This window comes from Syngnathus leptorhynchus, chromosome 17, assembly GCF_054491065.1.
Source record: "Syngnathus leptorhynchus isolate UIUO chromosome 17, UIUO_Slep, whole genome shotgun sequence".
Taxonomy (NCBI): domain Eukaryota; kingdom Metazoa; phylum Chordata; class Actinopteri; order Syngnathiformes; family Syngnathidae; genus Syngnathus; species Syngnathus leptorhynchus.
Genome location: NC_141211.1, coordinates 5,510,578 through 5,531,284, shown reverse-complemented (window position 1 = coordinate 5,531,284; position 20,707 = coordinate 5,510,578). Strand labels below are relative to the sequence as shown.

Sequence of the window (20,707 nt, the reverse complement as noted above, 5' to 3'; positions counted from 1 at the left end):
ACAAAATTAAAAAAAATTCACACACCTGAAATATTCTTCAAAAAATGACAGTCAAGATTAATTCTCTGATTTCTATGGGGTCAGGTGGAACTCTGGGGGAAAATTCCAGGAAAAACAAAATACCCATAAATCAATTATCTGGCTTCCCACCTGGGGGGTCAAAGCATATTTCAGGAGGGAAGTGCCCTGGTGGGCCACCCCTTTGTGCCGCCAGCTGTAAATAAATCACAAGGATTCACCGACTGAGTCATGACTCTCCAGAGCTGCCTACATAACCCCGCAGTATTCTCCACCTTCCTTTAAGCTGCCGTAGCGGATGGTACATGCATCTTCATGGCAGGGCCACTGCAAGACAGCTGGACCTCTTCATCTCTGTATAAATCTCCAGCGGAGTGAGGCAGCGCTAACTCTGACCTCATTACAGGCGCTAACAAGTGTGCGCAACAGCGCTTGGGCTGGGGATTTATCTTCTCAGAGACCAACCACGGGCTCTTATTTGCACTCGAGTGCAGTGCTATTGAGTCGATACGCTTGCAAGGTGACCTGAAGTGCAGAACCAGACGGACGGGAGACTATATGTCCTTATTTCCTTAACTGCTGACGGATGGACGGTGAAGGCGAAAGTTGCCACTTGACAAAACAGGAAGTGAACTGCCACCAACATGTCACACTCGCTCCACATCCCGTGTTCAAAACGGAGACGACACTTCTAGTGGGTTTCATTTCATTTCTTCCGGGAAATGGGCCCTTGCATTATGCATGTTGAAGGAACGCTGGACGTTCATCACCAAGGAAGAAAATCATCTGGCCTGTCTGCCTCGTTAACCCACCAGAGCATCCCTGTGGAGTTGGGAAATAACTTCAGGGGGGATCTGGGCCCGACGCACGACTCAGCGTGAGCAATGTTTGTTTGCGGGATTTAAAAGAGCAAGGAGAGATGAGTCAACTTAATAACAAACGTCCTGATTGTGACACTTAGTGCTCGCTTGCTTGCATGCGGTCGGTCGGTTTCGCTGGAGAAAAGCGGCTTTAATGTCAAAGGTTCCGTAAAACAAAGCCGCCTGCAATTTGGATGGAAAGTGGCACAAGATCGGGATAAGGTGACCTTGTTATTCACTGCAAAGCAGTAGATCCCTGAATGACACTTGAACTTTCAAAGTCAAATGCGTACAATCAGAATCAACTTTATTGGCCAGGTTTGTGCATGCCAAACATGGAATTTGACTTGGAGTTCAAAATGCAATCATGCATTCACATTTTGTTTCCACGAGTGAGTTGAATAGCCAAAATAAAAATATTGTTACGCAAGAACAGATCTACTTTGGAGAGTTAAGGTGTTTATTAATAAAAAGTCAAGGTGTTTATTAATAAATAAAGTATCTGTCCATTTGGATGCACCAGCATCGCTAATAATATGATCAATGGCTTCATTTTCTCCTCATTTCTCGACTAGAATCACGTCCGGCTCGGAAAATGTGTTTTCTCTGCGGGCTGTTAATGTGCATCATCATGCAGTCTGTTCCCACAGGATCCTGCAAGTCAGCGGATTTACTCAAATAGAAGTGGCGAAGAGCTGGGTTGGGGGACAGGGGGGTCTCAGATCCCCAGCCAGCTTTCAAGGACAATTCATTATCATTTGCGACGGGGTAAATTAAGGCGGGAAATTGTAGCGGGGTGGCTAGTCAACAATTCGACGCGTTGAATCTCTTAGAGAGCCAGAATGGAGGACTGCAAAATGTCAAGGGCAGGCGATGTAAAACCAAGAAGAAATAAAAAGCCCCCCCCCCTCTAAATCCTCTGCAGCGCTCAAAATATAAGCCCTGACATCAGCTGTGTGCAAACGTGCCAAAAAAGCTTTGGAGAATGCAGCTGCTTTGTTGTTTCCCGCAAAGCAAAGCTACTTTTTTTTTTTCCCAGCTCAACATTATAAAACTCATCTATTAGCAGAGGTTGTCCACACTCGCTTTCTTAAAACAAAAGTGGGAAAGACTTTTGGGTGGAGAGTTTTGGTGGCCAGCGGGCATATTTGTTCATGACTTAACATTCACTTTGAATAAAAAAAAAAAAAAATATATATATATATATGATTGCATCTTATTGAGCCCCTTAGTTGTGAAACTCCTCTTTGTGTATTAAGTGTATCTGTATTATACTACCACCTGGTGCCCAGAATCATTAAATGGTGTACAAATTGTTTAGTTCTATTCTCATTATTTTTACTGTATGTTTTTTTAAAAAAAAAATCTCAAATTGAAAAACCCAAATCGCAGTCACTACAGCGCTTCAGCAGAGTGAGAGTTCACGTGAGGGCTGAGATGTTGCAATCATTACATCCTCTCCCTCACTTGTTCCTCCATCCACAGACCACCGCTGAGAAGTTTTATCGACGCGCTCAATAAAAGTGCAATAATTGGCCAATCAACTTACAATCAGGCCGCTTTTCTACGCTGGCTCGCTGGAGAGAGTTGAAACGGCGAGGCCGTCCATCGCCGGCTTTGTAGAGATAAAGCCCACACACACACGCACAGCGACTGAATGGTTTGCAGGAAGCAGATAACTTTGTAATGATCTGCACTAATAACAGTCATCATTTGATGGAGCAGGAGTAGCATAAGGTGAAAGGTTAAAGTGTGTGCTGCAGCACGTGTGTCGGCGTGTGCGCAGAATAGAGAGAGCCGCTGGGATGGAGTCTGCCTTGATCAGATGCTACAGTATGTTTGCTATGAAGGCCAACAAAAAAAGCAGCGCCCGCCAAAATTGATTTCAAACACGCTATGTCAGAAGCGGGAGTCGTTTGACTTTATTTTGGTTTCACTGGCTTTTATGATAGCGAGGTTAACAACTCAACATTAGAAAATGGCAGGCGTTCATTAAAAAGTACTTTACGATACAGCCCAAAATAATTGAGAAGACTGGCATTAAAATCAAGATAGCATCGAGATATTGGAGTGGTGGAAAATGAAGAAAAGCAGCTAATTCCGTCTATCTGATGGCTAGTAGGCGACACGTGTGCTCACCTGGAGACAAAGAAATCATCCGTGTTGAACGTGCCGGCGTGTCCAAACAATTAGCCTGCTGATTACACGCTCGTTAAATTTCCAGCTTTGATGGAGAAAGCTGTCACGGACGCTGTGAATTATGCGCTCTCTTCATTAGTTCCACGTCAATGTGGCCGGCCCCACAGGAAGGGGGAGTAGGCGACCTGAAGTGACCTTTGTTGCTTTCCCAATGGATGCAAGAGAATGAATCCTTCTTGCTCTTGTTTAACTTTTTTTGTTGTTGTTGCAGGTCCGGCATGTCACTTAGCTGTAGTGATTGTTTTTGATTCATTTGTCTGTCCTTCTTCAAATAGCGTCGTGCCCCTTCAATCCATTGGGCTTTCATTAGCGCTAATGTTGCATGAACATTGTTGATATTAGCGCTTCAAGGTCAGGCGGCATTATTATTAACACGCTCATCCGTTCCAGGAACTTGATGACTTTTTAAAAAAAATTCTCATTATCTGAGCATGTCGCGGGTCAAATGGACTAATTTCAAAATAATAGGGGAAGTTTGCATTTGAGGGCAAGATGACATAAATTTTGGGATCGCCACAGATGCAACTGTTTTAGCATTTAATTTTTTTTCCAATTTGCCTGTTTGCCAAACAGTGATTCCCATATTTACATATCGCAGCGGGATAGTGGAATTTGAGAGGAAAGCGCTCAACACAGAGAGTTCGACATGATTTCCTGTCCTAGTTTTGAGAGAGAAACTTTCCGAACATCCCCGAAAATAGCCATTTTTTTGTTTGTTTCTTGTTTTAATGGAGTGAAGACGGCAACTGCACTGAAGCAGGTAAATAATTGTTATTCTGATTGATGATTCATCAACACTACTGTTTGTGGAAGAAAAGAACAGTTTTTTTTAAAAAAAAAACACCATCGATGAGCTAATAAAACGGGTTGATGAAACTGGCATTTACCTTGCACCAGAACACAACCGGCGCAGCAACACATGTAGCCTGCCAATAAAATATTTATCCTCGACAGAAATGACACCGGTAGAAATGAGCTCTCTCTGAAGGTATTTAATCAGGGATGACGGCTCCCTTACCGTTCGACCAAGCGTGGCAGAAAAAGCCAAAGAAAAAGCTTAACTGTTGACTTTAAATATTCTATGAAGTACATAACAGTGATGTCACTCATCAAACAGTATCAGGAAGCAACAGTAAATTGTTGTTTGGTGCAAATTGCCTCCCTGGAATTCTTTTTCGAACTGTGTGACCTGAACACACACACACGGACGGCTGCATACGCACGCCTCGGGGTGCACTTACATAACCAGCACATAGATGAGGAGGGGGAGGGACGGGCCGAGGAAGAAAGGGGACGAGTCAAAGTTCATAAAGAGATCGTTCACTCGAGAGTCTCCACGTCATAGTTTTGCCAATCCTTTTGAGTCCTATTGCCATTTTAATACATTAATAACAACAGAAAATAATCAAATTAGATGGTTCAGGTAATTTGACCGAGTTTGCTGTTTTAAAAATAGGGCTCCAATTTGACTGTATTAGCTTCACCGTCATCTGACTCTTACTTATTTTGCATATGACCTTAGCAAACAAACCAAAGCAGCATCGCTACACATTAATGACTCCAATAGCTTATGAGGTCAAACCTTGACAGCTACTAAAACTTTTCTCTGTCTTTATTGACATCTAGATCACATTCACAGTATCAAATTTTGGAAATGATTGATGTCAGTCTGACTTTAGAATATTACAGACATTTTGGATTTCATCGGGGTGTTTCGACTTATTCTATCCACCGAAGGTGGTGGTTGAGCGTATTTGCATTATCTTCCCCTCCCTTCATTCACAGCACCTTCCTGCCAGCTTCACCACATTAATCTCTCATTACCCCCTTCCACTCCCTCCCCCTCCATTCCGCACCATCTTTTTCTTTTTTCGCCAGCCATTTAGCCGAACAGGCGGCAAAAGGGCCTTTTATACATTTTCCCCGAAGAATCCTCACAAATGAGGAAAGAGTATGGGGAGAAGAGTCCTCTGAATGAAAGCCCGTGCAGGAGATAATAGACTTAAATAAGGCCAACATACACGCATACATACATACATGTAGTTTTTTTTTGTCATCCAAGGACACACAAAGGAGCGTCGCTCGCCTATGCCCCACTGGCAAAAATGACTCGGCGCAGATGAAGATGTTTCGATGGAGGTCAAAATAAGCCCTCTAAGCATTTAGGGCATCAGCTGCAAAAAAAAAAAAAAAAAGAACGAAGAAATAAACCTTGAATATTTTTCTAGCGGTTAGCCTCGATTCATCTATGTCGTAATGTGATGGCGTCAACATCTGCAATAAAATAGTACTTTTGCTATTACTATGAAGGATAGAACATTTGATACCAATCATCTCGAGAAGTCATTAAAACAACAGTAACATCCAAGCCTAGTGGAGGCACGCCAACGATCCACATCGGAAAGAAAAAAACAGCACAAGGATGAAGCGGCAGAAAAATGAATAAAAGAGTATAGTAAAATAAGCGTCGGAACAAGCCGTGTGGTTCGATAGCAGATTCTCCCCCTCGCTGGCCCCTGAGCTATCACAGCCATTGATTGGCTCATGTAATTCTGCTCTGATTTACGTCGTCCAATCAATGGGCCGCAGAGCGGCTTCCTGTCAGTGTGTGGCGGCCATTAGAGCCGAGGTGACAAATCACACCATTTTCGGGATTACATACATATATAGGGGACGGGACCTTCCCATTCACTTTTGGACCCCCTGCTGCCTTTGGTAGCTGAGAGGAGCTTAGAGTGGCCATTTCCCGTCCGCCTGTCCATACTGGACACGTTTCAAGGAGGCTGTCACCTTGCCATATAAATAAAGATGGCTCGGATTGTATTGTATAAAAAAAGTCAGAGCAAAACGAAAACGACTTACAGGCGTTGGTGACGGCGAAGCTGTTTGCCGTCTCGATGTTGTCCACGTGAGGCACCAGGTTGAAGGGCGCTTCGGAGGCATTGGGGCTGGTGTTGTGCAGAAAGATGGCCAAGCGAAAGGCAGTGTACTCCTGATCCGTGTTTCGGATGAACAAACCGCCTGAGGAGGAACAAAGAAGGCTTGCTTGAGGTTCTCGGGTACACTCGCTAAGACATGTGAGCCCAAGGAATCCTAAGTGCTAGAACACTGTCAAACAGAGCATGTCTCAATTCAGCAGTTCATCATTCAGCATTTCATCCATGCTAGCAGGTAGACAGCGGTCATACGCACAAATTGGGAACGTCATTCCCGGCTTATTAATCAACAGTTTTTTGTTTTGGCCTCGCAAAGTCAGATGGGGATCACCACAACACCCCAAGGTACTCGTGAACATCTGTGCCACATGTCAGAGCAATCCATCCCGTCCTGCTTTTGTCCGTTCAGCGAGAACGATGAATGTCAAAGCAGCGGTAGAAGCCAGCGGGGAATATTAGGGGATCACAAAAGTCATGGGCCAATGCATCAACAAGGGGGAAAGATGAATGCTTCTGTCAACTATGCCAATCCATCCACAATTTGTGGCGGAGATGTTCAAATTTGGATAGAGCTCCAGATTTTCTTCATGTAGTATTACTGATGTTGCTAACAAATAGCAAATAAGACCAATTGTCATTCATCCAACTACGAGCGTAGCTTAGCTTAGCATCAAATTCGGCTCTTGGTTCCACTCAACCGTCTTCGCATTATCACCTAATTCATGTCCAACGGTCCTCATTATGGCTGTTTATGCTTGCGCAAATGTCAAAGGTATTTTACGTTGCAGGCAGTTTGTTTCACATTTTCAAAGCGCACCTCCGGGCCATATTTCTTGTGCGGAAATGTCCTTTAAAGCAAAATGTCAGTGTCTCTTTTTTTTTTTTTTGAACGGTTGACCTCCCTTGAACCTAAATTTGTTAACAAATGCATGCAGTCTGCATTAATTCCCTACGAGAGAACAAACCATCCGATAAGTCACAATAGACTCCTTTTTTACAATGCAATGGGTTGTGAGTGAAAGACAGAAAAAAGAAAAGAAGAGTTGAAGAAGCATGTTTTTTTTGAGGACCGTCAACCTTTCGGCCATTGATATCAAACTCAAGGCCCGGGGGCCAGATACGGCCCACAACATCATTTTATGTGGTCCATAAAGACAAATTGTGCATCAAACTCGTGCGTCCTTACTAGAATTGCAAATTGTCTTCACTTTTAATAATATCTTTATGTTTAAATATTTGACCAGTTTTTACCCGTCTGATTTGAAAACGAGTTATTTGTCAGTTTGTTTTGTAGCTTTTACTGTATATAATATGAGGTGCTCATACATTTATTTGGGTTGACAGTCATAATGGCCCTCCGCTATGACTACAACGGGGCCCGCGAAAAAATTGAGTTTGACACCCCTGCTTTAGGGCATAACGTTGAATCATCCTAAACAAAATGTATTTCCAATCTATTTTTTTTAGGTTGGATCGAAGGATACTTGAAGCTTTTGTGGATGTAATGGATTGATTTCCCTCCCCATCCCGTGTGAGGCAATGTATGTTGGGAAAGCCCATCTTGGTCTTGAAAAAAAATGTCTATTGCCGTCAATGGCAGTGAATGAGTTTTAAAAACACCAAGCCCAAAAACACTTTTAAAAACACCACGCAAGCAAGCCCTGTTGTTGTGGTAGTGGATGGATGGCCACTTTTATGTCAGCACGATGGCACGTCGCCGCCGCCGCCGGTCCAACGGGGCGCTTTCATAACAGAAGCCGACCTCTGAACTCCCTCAGGGTGCTATAGTGTATCACATAATATAAAGAGACAAGCACAATCACTGGAACAGGCTGTCATTTCGCATCAGATTGGAGGCTGTGCGACATGTCAACGCCATAAAATAAAAATCCATCCATCCATTTTCTATAGCGATTTTCAGGTCATGGGTGAGCTCGAGTCTATCCTAGATGACTTTGGCTGCGAGAGACTGTGTTAGCCAATTGCTATACACTTTCTTTAGATATGAGACGGTGATACTAATATTTGTCATTCTACACGGAGGATAAAGAATAGATGAATTAGCAGAGAGTTTTTAAACAGTCAGGTTGTCCTTTTCTTTGTTTTAGGTTTAATTTAACTCCAACTGGGAGTGGCAATAGATCTCTTGAACACATCCTTCTTGAAGATTTTTCACTGATTGTACGTGCCAAACTGCTGCTTGTTTTCAAGTGAGTTGAGTTTATCGTCACAATACAGTGTGCATATCTCATGTCTGCACCCGAGGCAACAAAAAACATCAAATAAAGCAGATGAATGACTCTTTGGATCTTGAAATAATCATATCTCAAAGCATCTCTCTGCATAAGAGCACTTAGGTCAGGCCTTGGGTGCTCAGACTAGTGCACCAAACCACAAATAGCCCGCATACCGTTGGTTTCCAACCCTTGCTCGTCATTGGACCCATCCCGCCAATCTGCGTGGAGTTTAATTGCACTGCACACACGCACATTGTGTGCACATGTAAGCTGCATGGAGAAAAGCAGTCACTTTGCTGCAGTGCGCTGATGGGATGGATGCACACACTCGCCTCTACTAGTACCCGCTCACACACACACACACACACACACACACACACACACACACACACACACACACACACACACACACACACACACACACACACACACACACACATGCGGAGTAAGCGTGCGCTTACGTGCACATCACCAAGATTTGCGCGCACACCGCCAAGAAAATGTGTTGGAATCAAAATGTGAGACTCCGCGCGCATGCATTCATTCACGGTCCCTTCTTGGAATGTATGAAGAAAAAAAAAAACAAAAAAAAAACACTCGAGTAATCTTCGCTCGTACTTACCGATCTGGACGCTGCTGGGGAAAGCAGCCAGCGCCAATCCCCACAAGCACCCAAATATCAACAAAAAGCAGCGGCCAGAAGAAATCCTCATCTTGTGTCCCTTACAAACTGATTGGAGACATTTGAAGCAGCGGCTTCGCCTTCAACAGCCCGCGGGGCAACACCAACATCTACATGGAAGGAGAGAAATCATCCTAAGAAAAATCAAAAATAAAAACACTGTCAGGCATTATTTCAATATCCATATTTGGCTGTCTTTCTTTTCCCTCCCCCACCTTCTTGCTCTTTTAGAAATCTCTACCAGCGTTCTGGACCGTCAAAACTGCGTCCAGTCCGGCGCTGGAGCTTTGCGCACAGCGCCACCAAAATGAGAGAGGGAGGGAGGGAGGGAGAGAGGGAAGGGAGGGGAGGGGAGGGGAGGGGAGGGGAGAAGAGGATGGGGATGGGGAGGGGGGGGCATCAGCCAGAGGCGGCCAGTGAGTCTGGATGCGGCTGTAGTCGCCGCACACATGTGCCCTTTCGCTTTTCCATGCGTCCAAGACCGGGCAGGTGGGTCATGTGACCCATCACATTTATTTTGGATGAGATAGGTTGGATAAATGGATGGAGAAATAGAGAGCGAGATAAAGAGCGCAATATTAATACTGATGCCCATTGATTCTTTCAGCAAGTTCCAATTCATAGTTCATGAATTTAATGAGAAAAGAACTGCTACTTTTAGCAACGACTTTGCTTTGATGTCTGGGGAATTAATGGAGTAAAATTAAAAAGGAAATATCTGCACCCTCTCAAGAGAACCCGTTCCAAGGTTCTGTGCCAAGGTCCGCAAAAAAAAAAAAAAGAATTTGCATACTAACTTCATATTCCGTCTCCTGTACGGCACCAAGATCAATAAAGCTGCTGGCCGACAATAATTGATCAGAAATGCGTTAATATTCCAATTCTGTTGCAGTTATTCAAAAATAGTCACGTTAAGTTAGAAGGCAGTGTTTTGTTTTGTTTTTTTTGCAAAATGGATGGCAGCCATGACTTTGGTGCTGAACAGATGGGAATCCCACGCAGGTTTTCCCAGCTCACATCATGTCGTGTTGTTCGGCGACTCTTTGGGAAGGAATCCCGCACACACTATCGTCGTCAAATGACAATGTGTGTGTCTTGGATGAAAAAAAAAAACAATTATATAAAAGGAAGGATCATTAAAAAAATATGGCTTGCAAGTGGTAAATCTTTGAGCTTAAAATCCTCAAAGAAGTATTAATTTCCTCAAAAGTGAGGCGAAAAGCAAGCCAGTTGCATCAATCCCATTTTGGACACTCCCAGTAAGCGTGCACCAATCCACGTGGTATTAAAAGCGTATGATGGCAGATACATTGCTTTATGATGCAACCATTCCATTTAAAAGCATTTAGAGGGAAAGTAGGGTGAGAGAAGGAGATGTGAATCCATCCAACAGCTGCTAATACCCACTTAAGGCTATATAGACCTTTTTCTTGATGGGGTTGCTTCAGCCAGAGCTGGAAAGGAGCTTCCATGTCCTTTGTCATGGCCCAGAGCCAGGGTCTTTCCTCTGGCTGGCAGCGGCGGAAGCTTTTGCCAGGAGTGTGTAGCCTTGTGAGAAAAATCATCTTTTAATGAATCTGACCAGATGTCCGCCATTGTTGTCCTTTACGATCGTGACTCTCCGTTTTGAATTCAAAGACACGGTTGTTGTTTCTGTGAGCTTACAAATAAAAAAGGTCCGAAAGGCCAATTTAGACCAGAAGTAAGGAGTTTGACGAAGCAGACGGTTTGTATCATCTCCTCCCTCATAAATAATCAATGACTAAATCAAACGTCAAATGGAACGGCTGAGGTCCAGAGAGGCAGAGAGGAGGAGCACTGAAGTAAGAGCGGTCGAGGGGGGGGGGGCTCCCATAAACAATTTCCACAATTTAAGTCTCCAGCTTGAGAAAACATGCGTGGGACAGACACCCTGTTTGACCTCTGCAGTGTTTGCAGGAGCTAATTAATTCCACAAGTACGCGCCTGGTGATTGATGGCTACGCAATTAGAACAAAGTGTAATCAAAAGCTCCGACACGCTTTAGCAGCCACGTCCTCGAAAATTGCCATGAAAAGTGCTCGCTCGTTTACATTCTACTCAATATTTTGGACAGAGCGTAGCGTAGGTGGGCAAATTAGGCATACTTGGAAAAAGTCCACACTGAAGACTTCTTTGCTACTTTTATCTCTTGCAGTACATTTGAATTAGTGTTCAAAACAAACTAATGCATTCACTAAAATTACTCATGATTTGATGAGACGAGCAAAAAGTGTCAGCTGGCTCAAAGCGACTTTGTCAAGATGAGAGCAATATGACTCGAGGCAAGCTTTCCCGACTCTCTTTGGGCGATAACAAGACAGTCTGATTTTTTTTTGTTTGTTAAGCTTCGTTTATATATATGTACCTTGAATGAATTCCCACAGTACACGCTGAATGAGCTGACAATAAAAGTTAATGAATCGAGTTTTCCTGAGGGGGAAGCTTACAATCTTGCGCCTCAAGACTTTCATTATTTGATATTTTTCATTTTGTTCAGATGGGGTTGACAAATCAGGGCTGGGGAAATTTTTTTTCGGACCCTCAAGCTGTCCTTGACCACTGCCCCTTGGCCCCCCCCTCTGGGGGAAAAAAAATCCTAGCTCCGCCAGTGTCTAGAACATTATGTGTTCCTCTTATGTGCTCAAGTGAAAGATAGGCCAGTCCTCGTAAAGAAGGCGTGTTTCTAAGGTTCCACGTGTGAAAAACCTTCATATAGGTGAACCCCACATATGTGTGTATTAAAGTTATCAGGCGCATAAGTGTATTATTTGGATAAAGGTCATATTACTCAACCACTTCAATGAATGATCCTGTAGGACCATCATCCTATGTGCAAGTGGAAGAACTCACCCCCCAGGATAGAGTGTGTCTATGTGTGTGTGTGTGTATATGTGGCATCACACGAATAGCGTTGTGCTCCCGTGTGCCGTTTGAGATCTCAGCAGACGCTGCGGGCGGGATTACTCGGAGATGGAAGTGGCAAAGGCATGCTGCCGTTTGCTGATAAATACTCTTTTCTTCTTGTTGCCACCAAGCAGCCATCCCCGTTCTCGCAGCCCTCCCTTCGCCATACACTTGTTTTATGCAGCAGCACTGCATTATGTTGGCTAGCTAGCCAGCCAGCCAGCGCCTCCTATTATCCATCCTCAAGATATTATTAAATCCAATACGAAGCATTTAGTGGACTTTACTGACGCTTGAACGCGACGAAGCTCTAATGACGTGTTTTTAGCGTCCGGCCTTTCAAATCGGTTATTTTACGAGAAGGCTTTCGATTGGCCCGTCCGCTGCCTTCGCATAACGTTGACTTCAGAGTAAACAAGCCAGTTGAGGTAGCTTTGCAAAAATGAAAATACCATACAATAAAAATATGTAGCAAATGGAAAGTGTCAAAAAGAGCTTCATTTTAGGACAATTTTTCATTGTCATAATTGTCCCCCTTCTATTTGCCATCTTGAATATAAAATGTGACCTTTGTGCATGCTTGCGTATTTGCAGGAGAGGTGAGGAGGAGAAGAAGAAAAAAAAAAAGCGCCGGCAGTTATCAGCTGAATCACAAAACGGTGAGTCATCGGCCAGGCACACAAGCTGACCAAGAAGAAGAACAACAGTAGCCGGTGACTTTTACAAATAGGTCAACGACTTGCGTGCCTGCACAAGTCCATACAATGTGTCAATATACGGAATATACGATCTCTACACCCTGTGAGGTATTTTTTTTGTGTGCTGACAGCACAAATGGCCGCCGTGATTAAAGGTGCAGTCTTACGCCTGTCAAGAGACGCACGCCACTTCTTCCCTCACCCTCTTCTAATTTCTCTCTTTTGACACGCAGAGGCCACAACAGGCAAGGCGAGCCACGACGATGCAAACGCAGGATCAGAGTAGCTAGCAGCTTGTCGTACATGATGTCAAATGTTTATCCAAATTGCTAAACACACTTTGTAAAGCGTTTATTTTGACTCGTCATTGGATAGCGTTCCAATTTTGTCTGACTTTGGGGTTATTGCACTTTTTTTTTTGTTTATGTATTTATTTAAGCGCATTAGAAGGATTACACAGAAGAACCAAGCTTGCCTTGATGCAAGCGTGCCCTGTCTGGACGGGCAGCCGAGTATTCCTTCCGGCGAGCTCTCTAATTTTAGCGTGCGTGTGTGCGTGTGTTCATTCACATTAACTCATGCCAATTAGATCATTTCACACGTTGCAAAGTGATTTTCCACGCTTTACTTCGGCTACTTCCCGCAGCAGCGTGTTCAAATAAGAGTGGCCGACGGGCACTAAATCGAGATTTGAGCCATTTTCTTCTCATTAAATGTGGCACGCAATGGCAAGGAGTTAAATAGGAGGAAGCAATAGTGATGATAATAACAGTAAATGTATTTTTAAAAAAATCTATCAGCCAAAAAAATGTGCCGCCCAACTAATCAAAACAGTGTTGTGATTACTGTAAAATGAATGAAACTGGCAAAATGCACCTGTGGGCGGCCATTTTTTCTATAACCCGGATAAACAAATGTCATCCACTTATTTGATAATAGTGGTCGGGAAAGTTTTGTATTTTGATGCCATCTCTCGCTGCATTGTTCTCTTGTTAAGAAGCAAGTGTCATTTTCTAAATCATTACCCCACCAGTGAAGGCTGGAACACACATTGGGTTACTTTCCAGCACATTAGTCTCTCTGGTAGACACGCCAGCGCAACAATCCAAAACGCTCCTCAATTAATCACTTGGAGGCGAGGGAAAAAAAGAAATCAACTCATTGTTGCTTTGCTGTGACAGTGGAACCACCAAAACCACTGTCTTTTGCTTTTTCTTTGGCTGGAGAGGGGTCAAGCACTACTTTTGTCTAAATGAAGCAATTTGAAAAGAAAATCGGAACAAAACTTCCTCACTGCCATCCAAACACTCGGGAAAAGACGCAGAAAAGTTTTTGAATGAATATTTGTATTCCAATGTGGCCACTTTAATTTAAAGGAACATCCACATGCTTAATTAGCAAAACAGAACAGGAAACGCCTAACTGACTTATGTTTTTTTAATAATGCACAATGAGGCTATTAAATATTAAGTGGCATTTTATTAAGTGCTTATTTATCGAGCAGAGGAGAACCTGGGCATTAAAGTTTAAACGGGGCGCCTCCAGCGGTGTGGGAGTGATGGCCAGGAATGAAGTTATCAAGAATAAAATGAGATTATTTGAGAGGAAAAAAATGACGTGGCATCGCTCGCCAGCCAACTGACTCACTCGGCGGAACTATTAATACCCACGGGAAAATGCCATTGCCGTCAAAATTGCTCGGATCAGAGAGCTTTTCCCGTGACGTCACCTGTGAGCTGTTTTGACGCCGCGCCGGCGTCTGCACAGCTGCCGTCTAATTGGTCAAACTGAGCGCTGGCCCTTTGTGATTGGAGGATGCTTTAGGCCGCAGGAAAAGGAATTTATTTTCTTCACATTTTTCAACATCATTCACCACACTAGTTTGAACTTGGACAATTTGCATGATTTCATACTTGTTAAGTGTCAGATTATTCAAATAAAGGCGAGATTGCCTTTACCAAGATTGTAATTCTCAGATAGCGAAGTCAGAATATTTGTCTGAAAACACATCAAAAGGGAATAAACCAATTCAAATTGTTTCACTTGAACAAGTATGAAGACTTAATGAAACACATCGCGCCGAGGGACCAAATCAATGACACACGGAAAAGCGACTGCACGCTTAAAGTTGTGTTGTGGCGGCAGAATTTCGTTCAGAAGCGGGCCAAGGCACAATTGAATGCCTGCGAGCAAGACTTTGGAGCTGTAGTTTATGCGACTCTATCCATAAATAGCAACATGCCACCCCCTGTAGGCCAACATTCACCCCCCCACACACACCCCACCCCACCCAACCGCCTCTCTTTTACATTCACGGCTTGGTATAATCCAGCGCCTTGCTCAGCAAGCAGGCGTTTTACGAGCGAGCGAGGGGCAGCGGCCAACGCTTTGATCTACCGCAACAAGGGCGACTAAACGACAAGTATGACACGCTTCGGAAAGGCCGCTCGCCCGCCCTCCGTCGGCCTCAATCTCCCGCAATGGCTTGTTTCGCATTGTTCCCGTGTCCTCCAATAGCCGCCGGATTTAGTTGGCAAAAGAGAGATCATGTGCCACAGATTTGTACGTTTTTGTTTTTTTGTTTGAGTTTGAGTCAAGAGGAAAAAGTGGGATACCGATTGACGGGTCTCGAAAAACCGTTCAAGTCTGGTTTGTCGCATATCAAAGCACCGCCGTGTCGTGGTTTGATTGATGATGTTGATTATTAATATGATGGTTGAATACCTGGAACAGATTGAGGAAAAAGTGGAAAACCCAAAGGATCATGCACGAGAGATTGTCGCAGCTGCGCTTTAAAGGTGCGCATGTTTTGAAGATGGCAGATGTCATCATTTGCGCGAGCGAGCGAGCGCTCTCTGAACTCCAGCCACTTGGAAGGCACCTGATCCCTCCGGAGCCTTTGCCAAGACCTTGCAACCAAGGACGACTTTCATGTGCCAAACACCTTCACAAACACTCACCACCCTCCCTTCCTCAGAAAGCAAAAAAAAAAATATCCTGGAATATTGCAGAAAGGAAATTGAAAGCCACTGCCGAGCATCTTGAGGATTTTCTCAAGTATTCCAATGACTTTTTTTTTGTGAAAGGTGGGATTTATTGTTTGGTGGCTCATTTGAGAAAAAAAGTGAGAGAACTCTTACCGCTTTTGTGTCGGCCGTACGAAGAGGCAACGGTGAAGTGAAGCCTCAATTACGGCAGCAAGGTGAGAGGACGAGACAGGCTCATCCATCACCGTCGAGGAGGAGCGGCGAGGTGAAGCCATCCGCTCTGAATTGGCAGCTGCCTGTTCTGGGGGAGAAAAAAAAATTGTCGAGAATTAAGCTGCAGCGGCTGCCAACTTTTCAGACACTCTGTTCCGTTGCGGCCAAATCCACAAGGATGCTTCCCCCCCCCCACCCCGAGTCACTCGACTCAAACAGCAAGTGTTGTACAGCCTCTTGTGTCGTCTCAAATAACAATACAACCACTGTTAAAACCAAAACAGATTTAAAAACAAAGATTACAATTGACTAAAAGTCATGGAGCAATCTTTTCTGAAAAAAAAAATCAATTATTTGAGCGCCTGTACTCATGGCCAATGTATTGAGTCTCTTCAAACAGGAGTTGCGCGGAATCCAATGTGTTTGTGTGTCCACACAACATATGGCTTTGTTTAAAGGAAGCCTTGCATATTTGAAAACAGCCAGACGGAGAGATCCAACCCCCAAAACAGTGCCAAGTCCTCCGAGGCGGGAAAAATGTGGGTCACCCCCACGTGGGAAAAAAAAAAAAAAAAAGTGCCCACAACCCACCGGTACCTTCATTCCGTTCCCTATGCCAGGAGTCGTTTCCATTCAAGATTCCAACCTCATTTTCAGTATGATTAGGAGGAATGTTGGTGTGGAAATATCAAATCAGCGACAGTAATTGACTTGGTGGGCAACAGATGCGCTTTAAAGTGCTAATGCAAAAAGCGGCCATGACGCTGGAGTCAGCACTTTTGGAGGACCAAGGTGGAAGGAGTACTGATAACAAGGCCGCCCGCCGCAAAGTCACTTAAAAGTCAAGCAATGGTTAAGGAAAATCAGGATTGAGCGCGTAACTTTCCCGTGTCGCCTTCTAAAATGTCACATTCAATTGCTTTGAAATCATTTTGGCACCCTCCGCGGGCTCGGGAAACTTTAGCCAGTTCACCCCGGAGTGTTGATCTTTTTCCAGCATTGACCAAAAAAATGAATTAGCCAAACCTCACAGTGGGCTTATTTATCGGCGCTCCAACTTGGAGGCCAGGTATGTGTGTGTGTATTGATTGGTGGATGGGACAAGCACAAAAGCCCTGCTGGAAAAATTAAACCTGTTTGTGACTAATTGTGTTTGTGTGCATACATTTCAGTGTGCAGCCGTACTGTAGTCCATCAACTTTAGCGCCATTTTTCATTTATGATGCAATAGAAAAACAACTTCCTGTTTCTTCTTCTTCTTCTTGGACGTTCCGGCGATTGACACATTACCGCTACTGACTGTTCCAGAGTATAAGATGGCAATCTAAAGTTCCTACCATTGGCTCTTGTGTACATATAGACTTCCTGTTTACATTCATGTGACCAATAAGAGAAGAGAGTGATGTCACATGGTTTGTTCCAACGTATTTCAGTACACTCAGAATTTCTTGCCACGGGATGTTACGGACGCACATCTCCGTTGAGCTGTAACGCTCTAGGGAGGGCGTATGCTAATTAGAAGCTCATGAACTCAAATCGCTACAAACAAACTGTCAGCAGCATCACCAACACCATTGCTAAATTCTCCAGCCTCAGCGCCCGTCGAAGTCATCCAATTTGTCCCCGGTGCGGTGTGGCATTTGTGCCGGATTAACGAGCGGCTGAATTTACGAGGCAAAGTTACGGAGAATGTTGACCTATAAATCATTCATAGTGGCCTAGCCCATTCAACCAACCCTGAAAATTACAGGCTTACCTCCAGAACATAAATTATCCATCAGGTTTCAATCGGCTGCCTGACTGGCCGGCTGTGCCGTCGCCCACCAACAGGAAGGCTGCAAATGCAAAAAGTACAGCCACAATATATTAAATATTCCTTGATTGTCATTTTACAGAATATCTATTGTCCATTATATATGCATTTTTCCTATAGAGGCTGTAAATGTTCCATAGATGAATCATTTTGCTATCGTTTGACAGGGACAGTCAACTGGAAAAAAAAAATGGCAGCATTCCTTCTATCAATGTTTTGAATCAAAGTGCGCCAACTCACGAATTTTCACCTGAGTTGGCCCGGACTTTAAAGGGGGGGGGCGGGGGGAAGAGGGGCCCAAGCGAGGAGCATTTGGGTTGGGATAAAATTCTTGGACTGTACTGGCAGCATTATAATTAGTTTCAGGGGAGCGCTGGGTGTGTTTAAGGATGATAAGCCAGTGCCGGTTTGGGTGAAGAGGAGTCAGCAGCAGCTTGTTATCTGTGCAGGGTGGGGAGGGGGGCAAAACACCCTAATAACTTTGAGAGACAAGGGTTAGGGGGGCGTTGTGTTGATGCTGCCACTGGCAAGAGATTAAAAAAAAAAACAAGTATAGCAACTCTGCTCAACATCACCGTTAGTTTTCTTGCAAATGACCTCTTTTTACATGATTGCTAACGACTCCCACGGCTGCGTCGGGCTCGCATCGCCGAAGGCTGGCGAGACGTTCCCCTCTTTTCTTGCCCGTTAGCATCGTCAATACGCGCTCAATCATTATTCACGCTGTGTTCCAGCTGCAGAGAAGATGCAGCGCATGTCAGGATGCGGCTGTCAAGTGACTCGCCGCCGCCGCCCTTCCCTTGCCTCAGGCTCGCCACTCCTGTGCGATGCGAGGAGGCAGAAGAGGACTGGAAAAGCTCAAGTGGCTTGTGGGAAATGGCACGCCTTGATGATTTGCAACACAGCCAGACTGATGTGGATGATTGAGTGCAGCCTATTATTATTATTATTATCATCGGGTGTAAATTGAAACCAAAGCGCATGTTTAGGTTCTCCAGAAGGTAAACACATATTGTCGGGGAAGCATCTGCCCTAAGAAGTCGAATGGCGCAGTATCGGCCATGACTAAAAAAAAAAGAAACGACTAATGCCAAGAGTTATATTGTTGGTCCCGAGGGAATTTTCAATTCCGAGGGTCTCCGAGGGGAACTACTAGAAGACTGCCTGAAATATTGGGAGGGACCTGCAGTTCAAAGCTAGCTTTCATGAAATCCAGTAGAATAGGCTTTTGGGGGTAAACCCTGTCAGGATTGTCGTTGTGACGCGGCCTGAGGTTGTCTAACAAGAGTTTTGAAATGTTTTCATCGGAGTCAGTCACCTTGTCACAATTAATCTTCTCCGCTACACCAGAGGGCAGAAGAAAGGTTGCACCAAGAAGCACGACAATTTTAGATTTGGCCTTGAACCATCTGTCGAGGACTCCCCTCCATCTCCCCTAAATTGTTTATGTACAGTTTCTGCTATTGCACAAATAATGGCATAGGTGAAAATGAACGACATCATTTAAGATACCAGAGCAGAAGCAAAAGTGTAGCGAGGTGATTTAAGCAGCTCTGCGGTAAATGAGTCATCAGAAGTGCAGCCACCTTTCCGAACCGAGCACTTAATTTAAGTTCCACACGTTGTGTACATTGTGTTCATTTATCATCGGGGGGGTTTCTTGCTCAGGATCTTTTCGCCATTAATCTCAATTTCATCCGCTTAGTCCAATTTAAACATACTTCTTCTGTCTGTCTTTATGATCCATTAGTGTGAAAGATGTCACTGAAGGTTTGAGCTCAACAACTTTCTATGCTTGATGAGAAGTCAAGAGGGGGGGGGTTAAAAAAAAATAAAAAATTCAAACCCCTTTTTCTTTTTCACATGCACGTCTTTGATGATCATCAGCAATGGTCCGAGTGGCAGCTGATGTCATCGCTTGTGTCAGCCCTCAGCCAGTCTGTCAGCTTGCTGCCTCCACGGCCTCATCATGCACTTTTAAACACTGCGTTGGCCCCTTGCAAATATCGTCTGAGCTAAAGGAAATGGAAAAGTCTAACGTTTTTGCAAGAAGAACTTCCTAACCTTTGAAATGAACAGGCTTTGCTTTGGTGTAGAAAAAGCAATTACTTTTCAATAATGCTATTTTCAATTTTATATGGAAAACTAATTTATGTAAAAGAGGGATCCTCTTCATGAAATATTACTCATTTTCCTGTTTTGTTAGGTTCCATTGTGGTCATGTTATTTCAGATTTAGATGTAATTTCACTGTCGGCCACTAGATGGCAGCACATTATTTTGACACTGTAAATTGTGAGTGAAAATGGGCCGTATTTGGGCTAGTTTTTGCTTAAGCTTGTCAGATGTTCTTCAATCCAGCAGATGAGAACTCGATTGGCATTCCCAGAGGACAAACAAAATGTCTGCCTCTTCTCGTTTAAAATGGAGTGAAAAAGTAGTCTACCACAAGCTCCTTTCACAAGTGTGTGCATTTAATTCCGAGAGAAATCCCGTTCCCGGGCTCTTTAGTTCAGCGCTCTTAATTAACTGCGGCGAGATAACAAGCGGGGAGTTGCAAATGTGGCCTGGGAGCGCCCAGCGAGCCAATAAGACGCTGGCGAATAATTCCCCCTTTCATAGGATTGACAGATTTGCACTGATTTCCTTTGCGCTGGCAAAGCCTTCATTACAAGAGCATGCAAGTGTACCTGCGCTGCACATTGTTTACGTGCAGCGCATTTATTGATGCTCACATCCAAATTCTTCCCTCGAGCTTCTGCTGCAGGTCGTTTTCACACTTGACCCGTTTGCACAATCTAATGTGAACATTCAGTCACGACCGGCATTTAACGATCTGCGATTCTCTGTAAAAAGCAGCATCTTATAAAAAAATGGCTTTCATTTTAGCTTTTTATCCCCCAGGAAATAATAGAAATATTCTTCTTTTGGGTCTAACTGTCACCATCGTAGAATTGTCATCAACTGCACAGGCAATGTTTTGAAGTAACATTTCAAGATTTAGGCAGTATAGTAATTTAGGAAAGTCATTTAGCGTTTTCAAGAGGGGGGGGGGGGTTGTTTATATGACTTGATTGTTCCGCAAATAAACTAATGCATAATTGTCACACGTCTGTGAGTGGTGCTTTCAAACACTTTCA

General features: G+C 44.0%; 1 protein-coding gene across 2 annotated transcripts in view; it reads right to left on the bottom strand.

The window, feature by feature from the left end:
- gria4b (glutamate receptor, ionotropic, AMPA 4b) overlaps window positions 1-9,000 on the bottom strand; it is a 32,650-nt gene extending 23,650 nt beyond the window's left edge. For both annotated transcript variants that reach the window (XM_085935782.1, XM_085935783.1), the window contains exons 1-2: window positions 8,873-9,000; window positions 5,940-6,098 (exon numbers count right to left, since the gene is read on the bottom strand). In XM_085935782.1, the coding sequence (XP_085791908.1) occupies window positions 5,940-6,098; window positions 8,873-8,963 (250 nt within the window). In that variant the 5' untranslated portion in view covers window positions 8,964-9,000. The remainder of the gene's footprint in view (window positions 1-5,939; window positions 6,099-8,872) is intronic.
- Between the last annotated feature and the right edge of the window lie 11,707 nt (window positions 9,001-20,707).